This window comes from Stegodyphus dumicola, chromosome 6, assembly GCF_044657685.1.
Source record: "Stegodyphus dumicola isolate Sdum_Otavi_A_Nest chromosome 6, ASM4465768v1".
Classification (NCBI taxonomy): domain Eukaryota; kingdom Metazoa; phylum Arthropoda; class Arachnida; order Araneae; family Eresidae; genus Stegodyphus; species Stegodyphus dumicola.
The window spans coordinates 191,591,305-191,612,822 of record NC_140773.1 but is presented as its reverse complement, the minus strand read 5'-3'; the positions used below and the strand labels follow the sequence as shown (position 1 = coordinate 191,612,822).

Here is a 21,518-nt window from a genome sequence, read left to right as displayed (position 1 = left end):
TTCTTTCAAAAGATCGTTAAGAATTTGGATAAGCAGGGGAGATTTTGGCGAAGCTGATTGTAGAAGGGTATTTACAATTTCAAAAATCTTAATGGTACTTAAGACAAAACTACAATATGCTTTGTTCAAATCCAAAGAAAGAAGACAGAAAATCCTTTCCTTCCGGCTAATAGAAGACTGTTTCTTCTTCCCTTCAACTTCTTTAACAAAGTTTACCTTTGAGGAGTCTTCTAAGCATTTTCTTTTTAAAGGGTTTGATACTGTGTGTTGGCTTTTCCCTTTTAAAGCATTTTGATTAGAAGCAAAGTTGGTTTTCGGTATCTTATATGCCGACAAATTAGATGGGATCTGTGGTTTCGTTTTGGTCTCTTCGTGGAAATATTTTAGCAATGCATCCCATTGTTCAATAAACCTTCCTAGCGCTCTGCCTAAGGATAACCATCTCGTGCATACATGTTTCAGAATTTTTCTTGTTTCACCAGAACACAGTTCTTGGAAATTCTTTAGGTTTTCTTTCCTTTTTACACTTTTTTCCAGATAGAAAAACACATCAATCAGAAGCTGGTCAACATTTAATGGTAAAGCAGCTGCAGCTTTTTCTGCTGCCAAATTAATTAAGTGGCATGGGCATCCTCCAATAACAATTAATTCATTTTGTTCTTTTTTGAGGAAAGAGGCTACACCCTTTTTGTCACCCACCATGACATGAGCATTATCTGCACCAAATGAAATGCAATTTGATATTGGGATGTTAAGTTGTTTCAACTCATTAATTACCAAGGAGGCAATATTTTCCTCCGTAGCGTCTCCATTTAACAATGGAAGACGGAAAAGATGAGTTTTCATTTCATTAGAAACATCACAGAAATATGTGACAACGATGGGGTAAAGCTTCCAATCGCTGTCGTTGCTGCAATCGATTGACACCGAAAATGCTGAATTCTGGAGTGCAGCTATCGTTTTACTTTGTGCATCGCAAGCAATTTCGTTCACAATAGAAGATGTTTTCGTGCCAGCACAAGCATATTTCTGAGCAATCTTCGAGTCGGGAAACACCCGTCTCAAAAGTTGACTGGCGTGATCGGCAGCGCTTAGCGGCACGTTGTGTTCGATGAGGAATGCAGTAAACAAACACTCTGCCAAAATGACATCGGCATCCGAATTCGTAGCCGAATTTGAGAAAAAATCATCCACTTTCTTTGACGTTGTTGAAGCCGAAGCATTAACTTCATGCTTTTTAGACTTAACATGCTTCACAATGCTGCTTCTTCCACCGTGACTTATTATGAAGTCACACACGCACACGTTGCAAAATGCATAGTTATTTCCTTTGAAGGATTCTTTAATTGTTCTAAATTCGGCTTTGTAGGCAGGCCGAAAATATTGAGAATACGTTTTTTTTTTAAACTTATTTGAAATGAGTGACATCTCGTAACAACAACGTATTAAGAAAATTCGTAGCACATGCAAACAAACAAAAAAACAAAACAAAACAAAACAAAAAACCAGAATGCGACAATCCACACTCGCTGAGTAATTCCCTTGCTGCTGAAGCGAATGCGAAAAAAATAATCTGGCGCCCACAAAGGAAAGAGTGGGAGAAACAAGTTCAGCGCATTGGATTGGCTGGTTAAGCAGCGAGTTGGGAGAAAACGCAGGTTACTGGATTCGAAGTAGTCGGTAGTTGGCGGTAAAACACGATGCAATTGGCAAAAGTCGCTGAATTGGCGAAAAATTCTAAAATTTCGACAAAAATCACTAAAAACACTTGAAAAAGGAAAAAAATTGTAAAAGATGGATTACAATTGTAAAATCGTAAAGGCAAACACATTTTCATAAAAATTACGAAAAATTCGTAAAAGTTGGCAGGTATGAAATTCAATTACGAGAAGAGCTATTTCAAATGTGAAATGTTGTTACATTAATAACTGCCAGAATTTTGAATGCAAGCATTGTATTGTGTCGCATAGGTACTGAATGTTATTTTGTGGGATGGAGTTCCATGCCTGTTGTACTTGGTCAGTCAATATAGGGAGAGTTAATACTGGTTGTGGATAACGCTGGAGTTGTCATCCAGTGATGGCCCACATGTAGTTGATTGGAGAAAGGTTTAGCGGCTAAGGCTTCTAGCCGGCCAAATGAGGGCAAACATTATTCTCTTGGAAAACACCTCCTTGAATGATGCACATGAATGACAGCAGAACTGGTTGAATGACTAGAACGACACACAAATTTATAATCAGGGTGCAAGGAATAACTAGGAGAGTTCTGCTGTCATACAAAATTGCTCCTGAAAACATAACTCCAGTGTGTCTAGGCTGCAAAGGGTCATCAGGCCTCCTAATTAACACATGGCCATCACCGGCACCAAAGCCGAACTGCCTGCAATAAAAAAATCATCTCTCCACTCCGTCCTCTAAATAAGATCTAGCTTGATAACACTACATTGCAAATGGCAGTGGTTTGGTGTCAGTGGAATGCACACTACAGGGCATTGGAGTTGTCAAGTAACCAACTTGTAACAGTTCATTGTGTCACTGTGGTGCCAACTGCAGCTGGAATTTCTGCTGCAGATGCATTACAATGTGGCATAGCTATATGATGAACATGGCAGCCTTCTGTTTTGGCAGTGCCACATGGCCACCTGGAACACGGTTTTCTTGAGACAGTACTTTTCCTTGACCACTGCTGACAACAATCATTTAGAATGGATACATTCCTGCAATATTGCGGAAAGAAAATCCACCTTCTCGTAGCCCAATTACACAACCTCATTCAAACTGACTGAGCTGCTGATAATCGCTTCTCTGTCTCCCATTTATGCCTACTGTTCCATTTTTGGAACACCCCTCACATAAAAGTTTAGCCAACGGGTTCAAGGACGCACACGTGGTTGGATTTGTGACGTCAGCCAGTTTATAAGGGCATATGGTTTTGCTTAGAACACAGAGTATGTCACTCCTGCAGATATTTGGTTGCTGTGATGTTGTGAAATTTTGGTCTTCATTTTTGTCAAGGTTTTTGTAGATTCATCTATAAACAGGTAACTCTGTTTGTTGCATTATACTTTAAAATTGTAAAAAAAAAATTATGTTATTATTCAATTAGTTACTCTTTATTCCTGCAAAAAGAAAATAGAAAAGCTATTAGTTTTGAATTAGTTATAGGCTTGAAATTTCCAGTGTTCCATTTTTGGAACATTAGGCAAAACCACTATCACAAGAACTCATATATTTTCTCTTCACATTTTTTTAGTTGAAATAATTTTCCAAGACACAAGATGTCCGGAATAACCTTACATGAGTTAACTGATATTTTAGAGATGTGTGACAACATAGAAGCAAAAGCAAGTGCCATAATCATACAACCACCTGAAAATGCTACAGCACCCGTTTCTGATGAGGACTCCGGTAAGGAAGATGGGGGAACAATAAATAATCTGCCTGGTTCTTTGCTGCGCGCACCTGCTTATCTTGTTTGGACTGGTTCTTTTGATGCAGACTCTGACCCAGATGATCCTTCATACAGGGTTCATAGCCACATTTTAATTAAAAAAATAAGCACCTATAAGCACTTTTCAAGCACATTTTAAGAAAAAAATAAGCACTTGTCTAATTACATTATACACAACTGCATAACCTTAAAAGTTAGACCTTGTAATTTAAAATAATGAGAAATGGAGTATTTATTAAGAGAGAATAAGCATTACCTCAACCATGGAAAAATAATTACTTTTTTTTTAATTTTAAATAACAGTCCAATTTACAAAACTACTTTACCACGAGAGGGAAAAAAACTATGCAGAACTAAACTATATTACAAGATTTAATGATGAAATTTCAGTTCAAAATAGAGAAAATAAATAATAATAAGGAGTATTTATTGTATCCGCTTGGAACCAAATAATAAATACAATTCATTTTTCCACTCATATTGATATTTAAATAATTTAAATCTAAATTCTGAACATTTTCTAAATTTCCATTGTACATCAGTTTTCCCTTAACAGATATTGCAAGCAAAGTAATTTAAGTAAAAAAGAGGAACATTTCTGAAATCAGAAGACAGAAATCTGCTTCATGCAGTCATCCTTTAACAGTAAAAGCTTAACTGACCCGCATACTTGGAAATTGGCGAATATTCGGACAGTCAAGCGTAATTTGAAAATGAGGAGTGGAAGGGGGGTAGACTGTAGCCGCTCTTTAGATTTTTCTGCTAAATAAATGCTTTTGACATTTTGATATGCGCATCATATAAAAATAAACCAATGGAACTGAAAAATATTCTGCTTAGCAAGCACAGTAAAACTCTTATAAGTGTTCATAAACAAATCTCGGACAGAATATCAAAATTAATTATCTCTGCAAGATATCGCAAACGTTACTGCGCAATATGTGCACCGTAATTCTTCTCTACCTGATATTATGCAATCGGAATCAACAGCTGCCGGTATTGGGAGAATAATAGACTAAATAACTGGGGTGTTTTTCATTCTAATTTTCAATAGACCGTGTTAAATTTCCCGAATAGAATCATTCTTCGCTTGGGTTGGTAGACTGCAGAACCTTTAGTCCTATTCAATCCAGATTGGAAAGAGACAAAAAAAAAAAAAAAAAAAAAAAAAAAAGGTCCATGGCTTGTTTTGCAGCGAACTGTTACAGTTTCAATATTAGAGATTTTGTGGAGAAAGGGGAGAACCTCCCAATCTTCGTACTGTATAATGTATTGGCCAAAAAAAATGAAATTATTTTGAGTATTCGATGACTTTCCCTTTATTTAAGCCATTCCAAATATTATTCCTTAGAAAGCTAATCTGTGTTAAAACACAACCATTTTTGGAAGTTTACTACACTTCAGCAGTTACTGCAACTATGTTATTGTAAACATTCATACATATGCTCATAATATAAGCACATTGATCATAATAAACACGAATTTGAACTGACCAAGTGGAACGAGAATGCAAATTATTAAGATCTTGATAGAAATTCAAACGTGTGTAGTATTTGGGTGGGAGGAAAAGAATGCCGAATGTACCGGAATTTTCTACTGCATTCGCAATTCTTTGACAAATAGAACGATGGGCACATGTCTGTACTCTTCGTGCACACCAAAGGTTATGTTAATGCAGAGAGAGATAGGGGGAAAAGCTACTTCCGGGAGTATGATTCACCAAATGACATTCCATATTAGGAAGAAAAGTTGTTTATTTAGTTTCGGCTTTGGTACGGGGAAAAATAGCACGTTCATTAAAAAAAAAAAAAAAAGCACTAAAAGCAAAAAATAAGCACTAAAAACAAAAAAATGAGGGCTTTAAAGAAAAAGTAAGCACCTATAAGGGCCTTTATTTTCAAATATAAGGACTTATAAGCACTTATAAGGACAGCTAGGAACCCAGCTCATATTTCCCTAAATTTGATTCTCCTGCAGATGGGGTTCCAACGACTTTTTCTACCTTGCAACAATATTTGGCTGCTGAAGAAATAGCTCGCAAAAGTTGTACAAAAATGGGAAAAAGCAGATCTAAATGCCATATCAGGAAGAATTACTCAGCCACCAATTACCAAAGTAAGAACTCCTACAGAACATTTTCAACTTTTTCTAAATGACGATGCCATGGAATTGTAACATACTCAAATTTACATGCTTCAACTAAGGGTGTAAACCTAAGCTTGACAAACTCTGAATTGAAATGTTTCCTGGAGATTACATTTCTGAGTGGATATGTCTCAGTTCCTAGATGCCGCATGTTCTGGGAACAAAGAACCGATTCACAAAATGCCTTTGTTAGTAGTGTCATGAGATGTGATCGCTTTGAAACAATATTCTCAAATCTCCAAGTTGCCGATAATGCAAATTTAGACCCACTTGACAAGTTTGGTAAATTACGACGTCTTATAAACGAACTAAATGAGCTGTACATGAAGTTTGTTCCGAATAAAACACATTTCAGCATTAATGAATCCATGGTTCCTTACTTTGGTCGACAATTTATAAGAGGAAAGCCTATTCGTTTTGGATACAAGTTTGGGTGTGCGGCAACTCGTCTAGGTTACATTTGTTGGTTCGAACCCTATCACGGTAAAAATCTGGCAAACAAATATGACGAGTATGGTGTTAGTGCTTCTGTTGTCTTACGGTTTACGGATGCAATAACAGAGGAGCACCCTGGGCAATATCATTTTGTTTTTGATAATTTTTTCACAAGCATTGGCCTGCTTGATAAGCTCGCTTCAATGGGTCATCAGGCAACAGGCACAGTTAGAAAAGGTCATACTGATAAACCACCATTGCAATCGGATGTTGCCCTAAAGAAAATGGAAAGAGGCTCATTCGATTATCGAGCTGATGGCAGAAGCAATATTGTCTGTAGATGGCATGACAACAGTGTTGTGACTGTTGCAGCATCTGGTGCTGGTGTAAATCCACTTTGTCTTGTAAATCGTTATTCACAAGAACAAAAGAAGAAAATCCAAGTTCAACAGACAAACATAAAAGTATATAACCAATTTATGGGAGGTGTGAATAGAGGACGAAAACACTGACAAATATAGAGCATCAATTCGTGGAAAGAAATGGCATTCAAGTCCATTGTTGTTCTGTTTCGAATTGGCCTTACAAAATGCTTGGCAATTACACAAATCTTATGATGCAAAAGAGGCTCGTGGTCATCCTGCAGAACCTGGCAGGAAAGAAAACCCTCTCAGAAACAAAACATTGATTCACGCTACGATGGTATAACTCGTAAGATCGTAAAGCAAGGAAAGCAAACTCGCTTTTCTCAATGTCATAAAAACACTACTTTTTCGATGTGGAAAATGTAATGTGGCTTTACATGTGAAGTGCTCTTCCAATGACCATACCGAATAATCGGAATAACCACATTATTAGAGGAAACCCACGATTATATACATTATAACATTATACCAATGGTTTTGCCTAGTGTTCCATTTTTGGAACACCATATAACTTGTAAACTAATTAAAATAAAAAATTTTCAAAAAAAAAAAAAAAAAAAAAAAAAAATTCTTCTTCAAATCATTGTTTATTACATTTTTTTTTACCTAACATATAGAAATTTCATGCAAAAATTCCAATTTTTTAATCTTCGGCATAAATGGGCTAAAGGCATTCTTGACTAACATCAACTCACTAGGCCAAGTCTCAAGATAAACAACAATCATGTACTTTAAAGCATGTACTGAAAGCAAACTTGATTTGCTTCTTCATAATGATGCTACTAATTCCACACTTAGGCACCTAGTTGGAAATCTGCATAGATATCTTTTAGATGTATAAACACACCCTACCAAACTTTGCTTACCTAACACAAACCTTTCTTGGTATTACGACTTTTTTTCCCTGTCAGTGTATATTATAAAAATGCACAACATACAAATAAAATTTCACTTCCTTCTTCCTTCGTTAACCAGGGTTCGTACACATTTCTGCACACAGAAATTAAGTACTTTTAAGGACCATTAATGAAAAAGATTAAGGACCTATGAGCAAATGAAAACTGAATAAATTCAATTTAAAATATCTATGCCAGAATTTCACTTTTGTAATACCATCCTAAAAATAAAATCGATCCCTAAGTAGTATACATTATTACTAAACATGAATTAATTAACAATTATTAATAAGTTTGAGAATAAAATAAACTTTAGAGAGAGACCTGCTGATTTGAACAAACCTGAAAGGCCTGATGTAGGCACGGTTGGCAAGTGTCAAAGTCAGTCAGGCTCTTTTTGATGCAGTTAGTGTCATAGCTTTATGTAGAGTTCCAGGGATTGTAACCCAGTTAATATACTTTAGGTTTCCAATAAGCTATTAAAGCACCACAGGTCATAAGTTGTTTATTATTTTAAGTCTGACTAGATGCAAAGAGAAAGTTTTACTTGAATTTTTACATTTTTCTAGTTTATCTTGTGACCACAGTGAGTGTTAGTGAAAGGTTTCTTAAGGGTAAACAGTTGGTTATAAATACTTAATTTAGGTAGTTTAATAAACTTAATAATTATGGATTTACATGGCCACTATTAAATTTTATTTTTTAACAATATTTGTTAAAAAAGCCCTGTTAAAATCAAAATCTAATAAAATTTCACAGTTTAAAATACATGCAATTTATGACATTCTTAGGATAATTACACATTAAAAGCTACAAAACATTTATGTTTTGTAACAACAACACTCAACAAAATACTTATCCATCATTTTAATTTGAAGCCTTTCCAGACATTTTGGCTAGTTTATATTGATTTCCTTCTCTTTAAGCTTCTTTCCTAACAATTAGAAATTTGTTTCAATATGCAAACCAATGCTCTTGCTAGTTTCTGCATGCTTTATCTCCTAACTTGTCAACCTCTCCACAATGTACTTATGAGAGTTTACTTGATCTGGTAAACGTTAAATAGTCCAAAACCCCCGACAGACGTGAAGCATATTATCGCTATGTCTGAAAGTAACTACAGTATCAGACAAAGGTTTAAATAAGCCCCTTATTTAAAAAGAACTTAAAAGATAAAAGCATGTTCTGATGCTAACAAAATCAATTACAGCTCACAGTGACATAATTAAACAAGAACAGTCAAATTCAAACTAAAAATGTGGACTAGTGGTCAAAGCTTATACAATTTAATTTTAATTTAATCTGGCTCAGTAACTCTATCATATGAGGAAATAGAAATGAGAAATTATAGTAAAGGCTGAAATCATAAATAATTGGGTAATTGACATAGTAGTAACTGCACATATCTTTGAAGAATAATTTTCTTTATGTATTCAGTTTCTTTCTTCAACATGTTTCCTTTTCATTTTAGAATTTTTGGATTTAATTAAGGATTTCTGTAATTCTAAAAAACACTAAATGCATTTAGAATGTACAGAAAAAGCGGCTAGTTTTATTTCTTTAGTAATATGAATATTCAGAAGAAATATGAAATATATATGGTAAAGGCCAGTTACAGAGCTGATGTGGCAGAATTTTTAGAATTGAATGACACACCAAACAACAAAATCTAGAAATGGCAAAACTTTTAGAATTTAGAGCTGGCATTGGAAGCATTTAGAAACGCACTAGGCAATAGAATTTAGGATGCACAGAGATTGCGTAAAGTGGGAAAATGCCTAGTGCCAGCTATGTGTATGGTGCATTAAGACACATATTAGATTAATCTTTTAAATTATAAATTTTCAATTTTTTTATTAATAAAAAAATCCCTTTCTACTATGCCTGCCCATGTGGTAAGATTAGATACATTTTTGATATTTTCCATGCTTGTGTTTAGTGAAAAGTGGAGAAAATAAAGGGAAGACAAACATGTTAAGATTCTAGTATCAGAAGTAAAACATTCAAATATTATGTTTTCATTGTTCTTCCAGATGTTCTCCAAATAGTAAGAAATTCATTGCAAACTTTCTATAAAATACATCCATTACGTGTTGATACCATGGAAACATTTTTCATTTTGTCACATATTTCTCGAATCTTCTAGAATAGTGGCTCTATAAATCTTGCCTTCAAATCCTTCTAAACTTTCCAAGCTGCAGTGTCTAAAATCCTAAAGAAAAATTATCCCTACCAATTCTGTAACAGCAAAAGGCCAGAAATAGTTTGGGAAAAAAAAAGAGAGGGGAAAAGTGTAAAATTAATTTTATAGAGAAAACTGATGCATATTCTGAGAATTCTAAATACTCTGAGACGAATACTCTAATACATGAGAAAAAATCTTACTATGAAAAAATTAAAAACAAGACTTTTTAATTAATTACATAGATAATTTTGCTTTTGCTAAGAGCTGTTTTGTAAATTGTGCTTTATATAGCATTATGCCTTGTTTATTTTTCAGATTCAAAATATTGTTAAGTTGCCAAAATGAAACTTTATAATATGACAGTGGAAAATAAAAATGTTTATTTTAATGTTTATTTAATATAATGTCAATATATTACCATTATTTTAATAAAATTTATCAATGTTATGATGTTTTAAAAAAATCACCGAAAAATTCTCAGATTTCGTAATTAAAAATTTTCTATAGAAACTGATTTTAAAATCACCAAAATTTTGATAAGTCGCCAAATTTAGAACCGTTTAATAAAAGAATTCCCATCACCAAAAGCGAAAAGTTGTTTAAGGGCTCTTTATTAGAAAAATTGAATTTCGTTATGCTTATGTTTCACTTCTTGCTCAGAACCTCGAGTATCCCATCATTTATATTAGAAATAGAAACAACCCATGAACCCATTCAAAAGATAACCAACCATATACCATATCTGTCAGTGAATCGCCAAAAATATTACTCTAAAATGTTAATTTACACTCAAAATGGCAGTCGTAAAAACAGACAGAAATTTCAGATGATTAAAATTAAGGACCTTTTGCTGATTTTGGCCAAAATTAAGTACTTTTAAGGACCAAAAATCGATTCCAAAAAATCTAAGGACTTTTAAGGACTCTTAAGGACCGTACGAACCCTGGTTAACATAACTTTTCTAGAAGACAACACTGAATAATAATATTTCCCAATTTCTTTTAAAGCATATTAGTTTAGTAGCTCTGATACTTACCAATTCTACAGCTGCTTGACGAACTTCTGAAACTCTGTCTTGGATTAAAAATAATGCTATAGGCACAAAATATTCATGAACATCTGATGCACTATACAAATCTGTTGTTGGTTTCAGCTGCCTGCAAATTGCAATTCAATAAAGATTTTAAGAACTTTATTTAAAAATAAAGAATTAATTTAGTTATAATGCTTTTAAAGATCTGAATTATAATAGCATGCTGTTAATGATATGGTCAGGAAAATGTTTTGAGTTCATTACCAAGAAGTTTCATTCTGCAGACATTTACTGTCATGTTCATGAATCAGTATAAGTCCACAATGCTATTTAGTTCAAATTTGTACCCAATACTTATGTAAAATTTAATATTAAAAAAGCACTTAAATTATTTCTTTAAATGCATAATTTATCCAAAATGTACTATTTTATTGCAAAAATTAACTATTAAAAGAAAGGCAAAAATAAATAAATAAATAAATAAATAAAAATTACATGCACGTATGGTCACACAAAAGTAACAATAATAAAATTAAAACTACTAATACAACAGTCAATACATTTTTATAAGAAGTGAGATATGGAGTGGAAGAAATACACTATGGTGATGATATGGAGTGGAAGAAATACAGTATGGCACATGCATTAGTTCAGGCTGGATAAGTTTATTTAAAACTTGTCATTGCTATATGCACATTATATCAGCAAAATATAAATGCATTACTTTAGTAATAACATTGATAATCTTCGTATTTTCGAAATATGTATGTTATGTATTTATTAAATGATCAAAAGTTATTTTGCAAGTATTTGTAATCTTTTACTGTTCACTGTAGTACATATAACAGACTGCACTAGCAGATGATGTAGCTAGGCTTATTTCAGATTACATTAATTAATATGGGAAACAAAATTTCCTATGACGTGTTAAAAATGTATATTTTAACAGGTCTTCATTAAAAAAAATTATGTAAATTTTACCACAATTGTAAAACTAAGCAATAATTAACAAGGTAATAAAAATATAATGATTCTATGCAAGCCTTAACACTTAAAAATTCTTGCTCAAAAAGAGATCACAGCAAACTAAATCCATAATTATGATCATAAAATGAAATGATGACAAAGTAATGTGTAATTGGCATCATAAGAAATCTCTTGAGTTTTGGGAAAAAATTCCATAAAAATTATATGAATGTGCATACACATTTCTTTGCTTTCACTTACTAAAGAAATAACACTTCTTGCAAACTTCTAAATTTGTTACACGGATTACACTTTAAACAGGTGAAAGATTTCCTAAAAATTCTGAAACATTATCTATTGATGACACAAAGAAATATGGTACTATATATCATTTATTAGTGACTTTCAAAACAAAATTTTAATATGCAGTTCGAGTGAAACAAAAATACATACTCTGCCACAGCATACCGAAACCTCCAATTTTTATCATTGTCCATTTTTGTGAATTCTTCTATTAATGGAAGGAACTGTGTTCTTTCAGAAGCATCAAGGTGCTGCAGAGGGTAACAAAACCTTTAATGAATTAAGTAAATTAAAATTCAGAACTTAAATGTTAAGAAAATCTATTACAAATTATTCAAAATGTAATCACTCACATAAAGTGGCAAATTTTTACCTTTAAGAAATCTGGCAGGTGCGAAACAATTCTTATTCGTACTTCATCTACATCTTTGAGCAATTCTAAGAAAATTGGCAATAAATCAGAAACAACTATATCTTTTCCAAGAATCTCGGCTAGCTCATGCAAACAGGATGCTATTGTTCCACGAACAGTCCACTGTAACAAATAAAATTATGAACGAGTTCTAAAAAATTATAAAGGCTTCTTTCTCAATTTCAAACTGCAGAAAAATAGGAATACATCTTCAGAAAGAATGCAACAATCTCACTTAATGAATATATTTTTAATTTACATTAACATTACAGTAATACCCTTACTTATACTACCTTGATTTACATGAAATCAAAGTTAGGCAGTTCTCTCCTCCAATTAATTTGTATCAGATCATGCAGATCATTTCCAATTCATTTATTAGTGTCATAACTAACAATGGTAAGTAAGGACATCTTCAATGCATAATTTCATCTACACTTTTCTGTGAACAAATCGATGAATTTAAGAGTTTTGGTTATGTTTAAAAAGTACATCATCTAACAAATACTGATTCTTCTGTATCCAGTAAGAAAAGAAAAATGTGCCACACCATTACTGTACATATAACAATATTGAAATTATGGTGTGATAATCGAGTAAGAGTGAAGAACTGCCCAGCAGATCAGCACACTGTGTGTTAGAAAACTAAGCTTATACTTGGGAGGTTGAAAAATGAAACTGGAGAGGTTTCATACCAGGTATCTTTGTAGCCATTAATGAAAGGTTCAATAGATTAAAAAAGAATTGTAGTTTAGCATAGTAGATAGCAATTATAAAGTTCAAAGCGTGAATATAATTAAGATGTCTTTTGACACAATGCTAATGCAAAAAGAATGAAAAATTGAAAACCAGTATGGAGTCAGAAGGGAAAAATACAGTAACATCATGTGTGCAAAAGCACTAGCCTAATTTTCACACAGTATGGGTGAATTCTGTTTTCAGTTAGATTAAGCAGCTATGTGCACTTTTTACTACTTTTCAATTTTTTCAGAATTCCCAATTCAAAGCAATGATCAATTTCTTCATAGTTCTCCATGCAAAGCAACTTATAAGACATGAAGAGACTAAAACCATTGTTGCACAAAATCTAACAAAGTAACATGCTATTATTCTAAAACTTAGGAGATTTAAAAACAGAGAATATAATTTCTATAACAGAAATAATACCCATGACTTACCTTTAAATCTCGAGCAAGTTTCTGATACATAGTTTTGACACAAGGCCAGTATTTTCTCCCTAAAGTATATGCCACAGCAGGAAAACTGTAAGCACAGAATCCAGCTTTCTCATCTTCCTGATGTTTATTTATATCTCGTGTCAGGAAAGAGGAATCCCCAGCATCAATAAATCTTGATAAAAGCTCAGGAGGAACTATATCCTAAAAGTTAAAATATACCACTCAAAATTACCACATGGAGTTTAGAAAATATTTTCACAAAAAGATGCTTATTTATCACTGTTACAAATGGACAAGACCTTGCTCTGGTAAGATTTCCTTAAGTACATCATCAAAAATAATTACTCAGATTTTAATGCAATTACATTCGAAGAAAGTGCCTCAGTAAATACACAAAACTGATTATTAATGTTCAAAGTAATATTTTCATGATTCCACTTCCTTAATCTATTGTAACCCCAGAACCTACCTGTCAACATAAAACTTCAGACAAGATATTCATAACCACAAAAAGTAGCATTTTTTTAACACATATTAATTTTATATCATTGTATTTTGAAAAGAAATTTATGAATTTTTTTTTTCAGTGGAATAAACAAAATGGTGTAAAAAAGAAAATTTCATAAGGTAAATTTTTACTTATTTAATGTAACATTCAACATAATATATTCACATTGGAAACATTGATTAAATGACAATTTGCCACAATTTAAAGAAAATAAAATTAAGAAAATTGGAGTTATGATGATATATACGATTTTTGTTACTAGTAATAAAAATGTGCATTTTCCTTAACGTTTTAAAACAGTGTAATTTGAAGTTTCCTTCTTGGGTGCATGAGAAACAAAAATGCAAAGTGCTCGCTAAATGCATTTTTCAGGTGGTGCACAGATTTTTTTTTTCTTTTAAAAGTGAAAGTAACTTCTTACCTGAAATCTTAATAAAAAATATAATGAATCTTTATTTAATATTCTGAATAATCAAATAAGAGTTGCAGATTTATTTATAAAATGTAGATGTGATTGCATCCTCACTTGCATTATATCTTTCTTTGCTAACATATGAAAAGTTACTATGAAAAGCAAAATATTTTATGTAGACAATGGCTTTTTGTGTAACCCATTCAAGTATTAGACTTGGTATTGCAGCATGTATTAATAAATGTTAAGAGACCATAAAATGTTTTTAATGACAGTCACCAGCTCCAAAATCTTTGTACTTTTGCACAATGAGAATAAATAAGATTTCAGTCTGTGCAACATCTAAGCTACTACTGTTCTCTATTCTGACATATCACTTGTATAATTAAAGAAACATTCAGTAACGGATCCAAGGAAGAAAGTAGACACAGGTCTAATTAGTTGCTTTAATATTGTGTTTTTGGTGTCTTCTTTCAGTCCGAATACTCCAGTCCAAGTTTCAGATTTATGTATCTAAAACCGAATATGAAAAAGATTTTTGATCATAGTCTATATTTTACAATTATAACAATTCTTAATGCAAGAAAATAAAATCCAGAATTCCATTTATATACAATCACTCCTAAATTCATAAGAGAAAAATTAATATTGCTGAACTTTCGTTATTTCCTTAAAAATATATTTCTAGGATAACTTTCTTAAACTAATATGATTAATGCATGGTTATAATGAAAAACTTTATGTTTGTTTTAAATTAGTTTTCCTGCTTTATTTCTGGGAAGTGTATTTTAGAAATTTGAAAATACATTAAAAACCTCCTTATGGTAAGCCTGGTCTATGTTGACGAGCTCAAGGTAATATACAGATTATTTGAAGGGAAAAACCACACAATAAAAAGTATGTTAAGTATTTAAAAAAATACTTCTTCCTCATAAATCAGGTTAAGGTTTTGTCCCCCCCCCAAAACAATGGATGAAACTAAAGGAGGGAAATGATGAAATAAAATGCACAAGATTAAAAAAATGAATTATTTAATCTACTTTATGGCAACATAAAATTTAATAATTTAAATTTTCCAAAAAATTTTGGTTGCCCTTTAAAGCCCGCAATATATAATAAATAAAATGCTTGTGCTTTTAATAGCAAAATATTAATCTTTTGATGGTCATCAAGGAGCTCAGCTCGCATTCTAGTTACACACTGCACTGGACGCAAATGAATATAGCTCGCATTATAAGGTAATAGGGTATTTCTCCCGCCTTCTTGGTGTGGTGATCTGCACACTGGAAGCGTATTCCAGAGGTCCATGGTTCAATTCCTGGTGAAGCTGTTGCTCACTTTTCAAAATCTCCTGGTTTAATAAATAAATAAAAAAAACTAATGTCTCTGGCACACAAACTAAAAGGGTGGTGGATGATGATTCTCCACGCCCAGGATTTGGCGATTGGGTCTCCTAAAAACACCAGTTGCCCTTTAAAAGAGGGAGTATATAAGGTATCTCTCCCACCTTCGTGTTGTGGTGGTCTGCAGGCTGGGCACGTATTATTCTAGAGGACTGTGATTCGATTCCCGGAGAAGGCGTTGCTCATTTTTCAAATCTGCTTCCCCCTCAAAAAAATACAACCTAAATGTCTCTACTACATTACAAATTTATAAGTGACAGATGTTGCATATCTGGGAAGAAACATATTTGGGAAGAAAGAATTGTCTGATCTCATAACCATTGAAGGTAAGGAAGTAAGCACCAAAAACTTTATAAATAAATATCTTAAGCTGATATTTATTTACCAAAAGAGCTTTAAGTCTAATTCACTGCTTTATTAATATAATACCCTTAATCATTTAATAAACACAAAGCTCCCTACAAAAATTGTTTTCTTAATCAAAAATAAAGTCACAACACCTAGTATATGGCAGTATGGAACTAGTGAAAAACTACAGATGTATCCCAGATTCGCGTAAGGTAATAAATAGTGTTACACTTTAATAAATAGTTTACGCAATTTTTTATCCATGGCTGGTATTTATTTCATTGGTTTTCCTCGACATTTGATTTATTGGCCAAATTCATATTAAACATGATTTTTTAAATTCCATTAATATGCTAGTTAACAATAAGCTAGAAGTTAGCTATTTTCAAATTTAGAAACTGATAATATAATAGAGTTTGTTATTAAAACAACATTTACTTTTAAAGAAAAAAAGTATCACAAGTGTGAAATAACTGTTTGGTTCAACGACATTTTAAGCCTTAAAACAGATTTAAGAAACTAATATAATCAATAACTACTCCTTCCAGAAAACATCACTCTGTAATTGTCATTTATAGCAATGATAATAAATATTATTAAGCATATATTTAAGTCCATTTTGTCGTAAAGAAATACAACTTTATTTCCAATTATTAAAACCTATGCGGAATATATAAAAAAGCTGTTATTTTTATATAATCATTCACACATACAACACTGAATACCAATCGACAACCAATCACTTTTCTTAAAAGCGACCTTCTTAGCATGGTGGAAGAACTGATTGCAATAGCCTCAGAGCCAAGGTTTGATTCTAAGTCATGGATGTTTGTAAGGACATATCACCTTTGAGACATGGGGCCATTTAACGCTCCCTAGTTATACCAACTTAACTTTTTCCTTGGAAATAATTATCACATTAACTTATTACTCATGGTTTATGACAGACTTTTTATTTATTTATTTCAAATAAACTTGCAATCCCTCCAGCTATGCTGGTACCCTTCACAATGCTCTATTATGAGAATACACGAGTTTTATGTCATACCACTTCCATCTTAGCACCCACACACCTGTCCAACGGCGTATGAGGCTATTTTTATCTCTGTCAAGGGCATCAATTTAGTAATTCGGTGGGGAAATATGGATTGAAGCTTGTATATTCCTTTTTTTTTAGGACTTCGTTAAAAAAATCTTGCAGAAACATGCTATTTTTTTCTCAAACTGAAACCAGCTTTTTTGTGTGATACCATGCTTCAAAGACCACACTGTTTCTAATTTAAACTATAATTGTTCTGCATCTTTCATATCAAATTTCTTTCTTTAACATTTTCTGTATAAACACAAAAATTCAATTCATGATTATTAAAATTCAGAATAATTTTCTGCATTCATTCTTAACACATGTTGACTTTTGACAATTATTTATAATTTATTTTAAATCATAAAAGTATTAAAAATACAAAATTTTTGGGAAAATTGTATCAACATTTTTCTAAAAAAGGGCTAAAAAAGGGATTATTTTTGCATGGCAAAGCTCTTTTGAGAAGTTTGGTGATCAGAAAAGAGGTGAAGAAGATTCTTGGATGTTGTATCTTTTATGGCTAAAAAACTTGTTTGTTATTTATGGAAGATAACGGAAAAGTAGTGGAAAGCACAAACAGACATCAAAGTGATAATCAGATATGCGCTGTGTGTCCTAAGTGATCAAATGTTTTATAAATGTACAGCTGTTAAAATTTCTTGTTATTCATATAGAATTATGTATTATCCCAAAAACAAAACGTACATGTACACTCTTTCATGTCTATGCTCAATTATTTTTCAACTCCATAGCCACGATAATATGAAGAGAAATGATGGGTAGTGTTGCTATCAATTACATGACCATTAGATGAATTAGAATAAAAATTTTTGGCAGTGTACATTTTTATTTTAGTTAAAAGTTGCTGATGTAAGTTTATTAGTATTGATGCAATTAATAAGATTTATATTTATGAATGTACATACAAATGTTTTTTTTATCTTGCATAATAATAAATCCATAAATTTCAAACGTTTCAATATGTATTTACAATAAAAATAATTGTATTTATAATCTGAAAGGCATTTTATTAGTTACAAAAATTAAATTCAAATTTAATGATTATTATTGCATAAGCTACATTTTCGTTTTTATGCACCTTTTATGTTTACAGTATGTCGCTGATGATGCAGTACACAATTTAATTGATAAGTAATTTGTAAAAAAGCAAAGTCATGCATATATAAACAGAATTTAAAAAATTAATCACCTCAAGGTCTAATAAAAACAAATTACATAAACATATAACAATGATAACACTTCTACAGGTTATGCTATGAGTCAATATGAAACAAATTTGGCCATGAAAAATTTGTAAACAAATCATCAAAAGTACAAAAATGTTTTAAACTATCTACTCTAAAATTTCCTCAATTAGGAATTTAATCAGTATATAAACATTTAAAAAATGACTTAAATGATATTATAAAAACACAGCATGTAAATATATATTTTTCCCCTGCATTTTTATAAATTTTTCAGATTCAAAAATTTTTCGGAATTATATATTTTTTCACGGATTTTGATGCTTGCACTTGATTTGCATGTGCTCTCAGAATGATGATGTGGATTGGTTCGCAGCGGTGGTTAATCATTTATTTGTATTTCAATTTCATTTAAAATTCAATTAACTTTTTTTTTTTTTTTTTTGCACGAATAGTGTGTGTTTGGTGAATATATATTTTTCCTGTATTTTTTTTAATAAAATCAGCTTCATCTCTATCATCGACGGTCAAAATACACTGTTCGCCATACTGGAAATTACCTGTGATCGTCCAGAAGGAGAACTTTCGTCTTGATTGGTGGATCTCTATGCGGGACACAGCTGCAAATGGAACATGCTGGTCAAAGTTTCAAAATGTCCTGCGTAGCCAGGATGCTGTTTGCTTGGTTAAACAGAACATCACCTCCAGCAATGCTGGCTTTTCTGGGAACCCTCCAGTTTAAACCAATGCCATTAGAATCTCGCTTCTCAAAATGTCCCACCTAGCCCTGCACATCTCTAGACTGTTAGCCAAATGCTTAATTTGCCTGTTCTGTCAGTTAATGAAGTTCTAGAAAATTATTACTGAAAATATATGTCTAGAATCAACAATTAGGGAAATGAAGCTCACAGTCATTTTTCCAAAAATCCTACATTAAGTCACAAGTTTTTAGTATATTAATAAGCACATGGTTAACCTACATGTAAAATAAAAAAGATACCTAACAATTTCTGCTTACCTGATCATAAACAGTCATTTCTTTTAAAATAGACTTTGAGCTTTTTTTGGTTAGTTTCCTCCCTGAAATAAAAAATTAATTATGAAAACAAATCTCATTAAATTGATAAACTTTAAAGCAAAACTTTTAATTATGTACTGCAAAAATATTTTCACAAGAAAATGTCATATATATTATTTCTGTAGTTTACCTTCTCTGATAATCGAATTCAATAAAGTCTGACAAACATGAAGGCACTAGAAAGGTATTTTTATTCATTACCAATGAATATTACTTATATAGCATAAAAAAAACAACTTGATGTTTAGCAATTCTGAAGAAAAATTAAATTTGGGACAGATTTTAAAAGTAATCATTTAATAAAAATACTGTCATTATAAAAATGCACACATTTTTTTGGAGATTTCAAACCACAAGCAATTACAATACAATAATTATTTTGAAGTACAACAAACATTTGACATGAAAAGAAGCTTGCTGCAGAGTTTTTCTTATATTTATGTGTGAAAAGCTTCACATAGCCAAATTACAGAGCCCAAGGACAGAGAACAGAAAATGCAATAATAGGATCTCTACCTGCTTCCAGACAAATTTACTTCTTCTTATCCTCAAATTATACTACTTGTATCGTAATATTATTTTTTAGAATATAAAAGTATCTTATCCTTCAAAAGCTAAAATATGAACCAGCTCCCCCTCCTAATAATCTTATTTACATACAGTGTTTTAAACATATTCATAGTTCCTTTTCAACTGAAGTATTTAACAAACTGGACACAGTTATTCGGAAATCCAATACAATAAAATATATATTTTTGATTTCGGTAGTTATCTCTTTTCTCTAAAGGACACCAAAAATATATATATACTATATAATGGAGTATTCTTCCAAATACATAGATATATTTATTTCATTTCCCGGCTCTCATCTCGGTTTAATTCTGAAAGAATAGATTTCTTTAAAGATTTAACAATTTTGCAGTTTAATGTATACTTTCAACAGACAGAGAACACAATTTTGCCTACTACATGTTGTTTGGGAATTTTATGGCTATTTTATTCAGACTTCTGTGTTTGTTCTGAAAATCTCATTAAACACAAGAATTTTATTTTTAATTATAATATTATACTTACTTAACAGTTCATCAAGATCTTCCACAGAATTCTGGATAAGAGAACTTGCTATCCAACTCTGCTCTGCTGAATCTACTATAGAATTCTGTGAGTTATTAGAAATAGCAAGAGTATCCTCAACTTTCATCCTCGACAGAGATGACTGTCTAGAACTGTAAGGACAAATGTACTTATTAAAAAAATTACAACCATCTTTAAATTTCTTCTAATGAGCATTTTTTATACATCATATTTCATCATCAATAAAAACAATTTAAGGCAATTAATTATTCATAAATTTTGAAATCCACTAATGTAGTTCTGCGATTCAAGTTACTAATTCATTTATCCGATCTGTTTTAAAAATGACAACAGAGCTTTGCAAAATTCTCTGTCCTAATAAAAATGTTATTTAGTCTAAGGTATTTCTCCCTCCTTCTTAGCATGCCTTCATGGTGTAATGGTCAACAAGCTTGGCTCTGTATTTGAGGGGTTGAGATTTGAGTATGCTAAATGAGTATACTACAAGTATACTCAAATAATGTCCTTATGAGTAAATTAAAAGAAAATTGTTTTAGAATGTTTAATACAGTACAAAGTCTGTAATCCGGACCTCAAAGCCACAAACATTTTTTTGTACAGTTTATGCATGTGCATTTCATGTATAACAGATGGTATAAGCTAGACTAAAATTATCTTTACCAATTCTAAGACATTTCAGTTAATGTTGCAGATGAATGAAGATGACATAACAGAAATTTTTCATTGCAACGACAATAACCCAATCATCAATCAACAGACAGCGAAATCTGTAGTATGGTTCTAGATCCAGAAAATACTGCTTTCGATAGTGAAGAAAGTGACAGAGAGGTTACTGAAAATGAAAAAATTTCGATTGACAAGTTAGTCGGTATTTTCGACACAGCAATTACAGGACTTGAGCAGTGGAACTTTGTAACTGAACAAGAAATTATGTCTGTTTATAGAATTAAAGAG

The 21,518-nt window shown here is 31.8% G+C and overlaps 1 protein-coding gene across 3 annotated transcripts in view; it reads right to left on the bottom strand.

Annotated features, from left to right (window-relative positions):
• LOC118193181 (serine/threonine-protein phosphatase 4 regulatory subunit 1-like) overlaps nt 1-21,518 on the bottom strand; it is a 209,080-nt gene that overhangs the window by 17,579 nt on the left and 169,983 nt on the right. For all 3 annotated transcript variants that reach the window (XM_085819284.1, XM_035364230.2, XM_035364229.2), the window contains 6 exons: nt 20,544-20,695; nt 19,410-19,471; nt 13,432-13,632; nt 12,215-12,376; nt 11,992-12,092; nt 10,576-10,696 (listed from right to left, as the gene is read on the bottom strand). In XM_085819284.1, the coding sequence (XP_085675410.1) occupies nt 10,576-10,696; nt 11,992-12,092; nt 12,215-12,376; nt 13,432-13,632; nt 19,410-19,471; nt 20,544-20,695 (799 nt within the window). The remainder of the gene's footprint in view (nt 1-10,575; nt 10,697-11,991; nt 12,093-12,214; nt 12,377-13,431; nt 13,633-19,409; nt 19,472-20,543; nt 20,696-21,518) is intronic.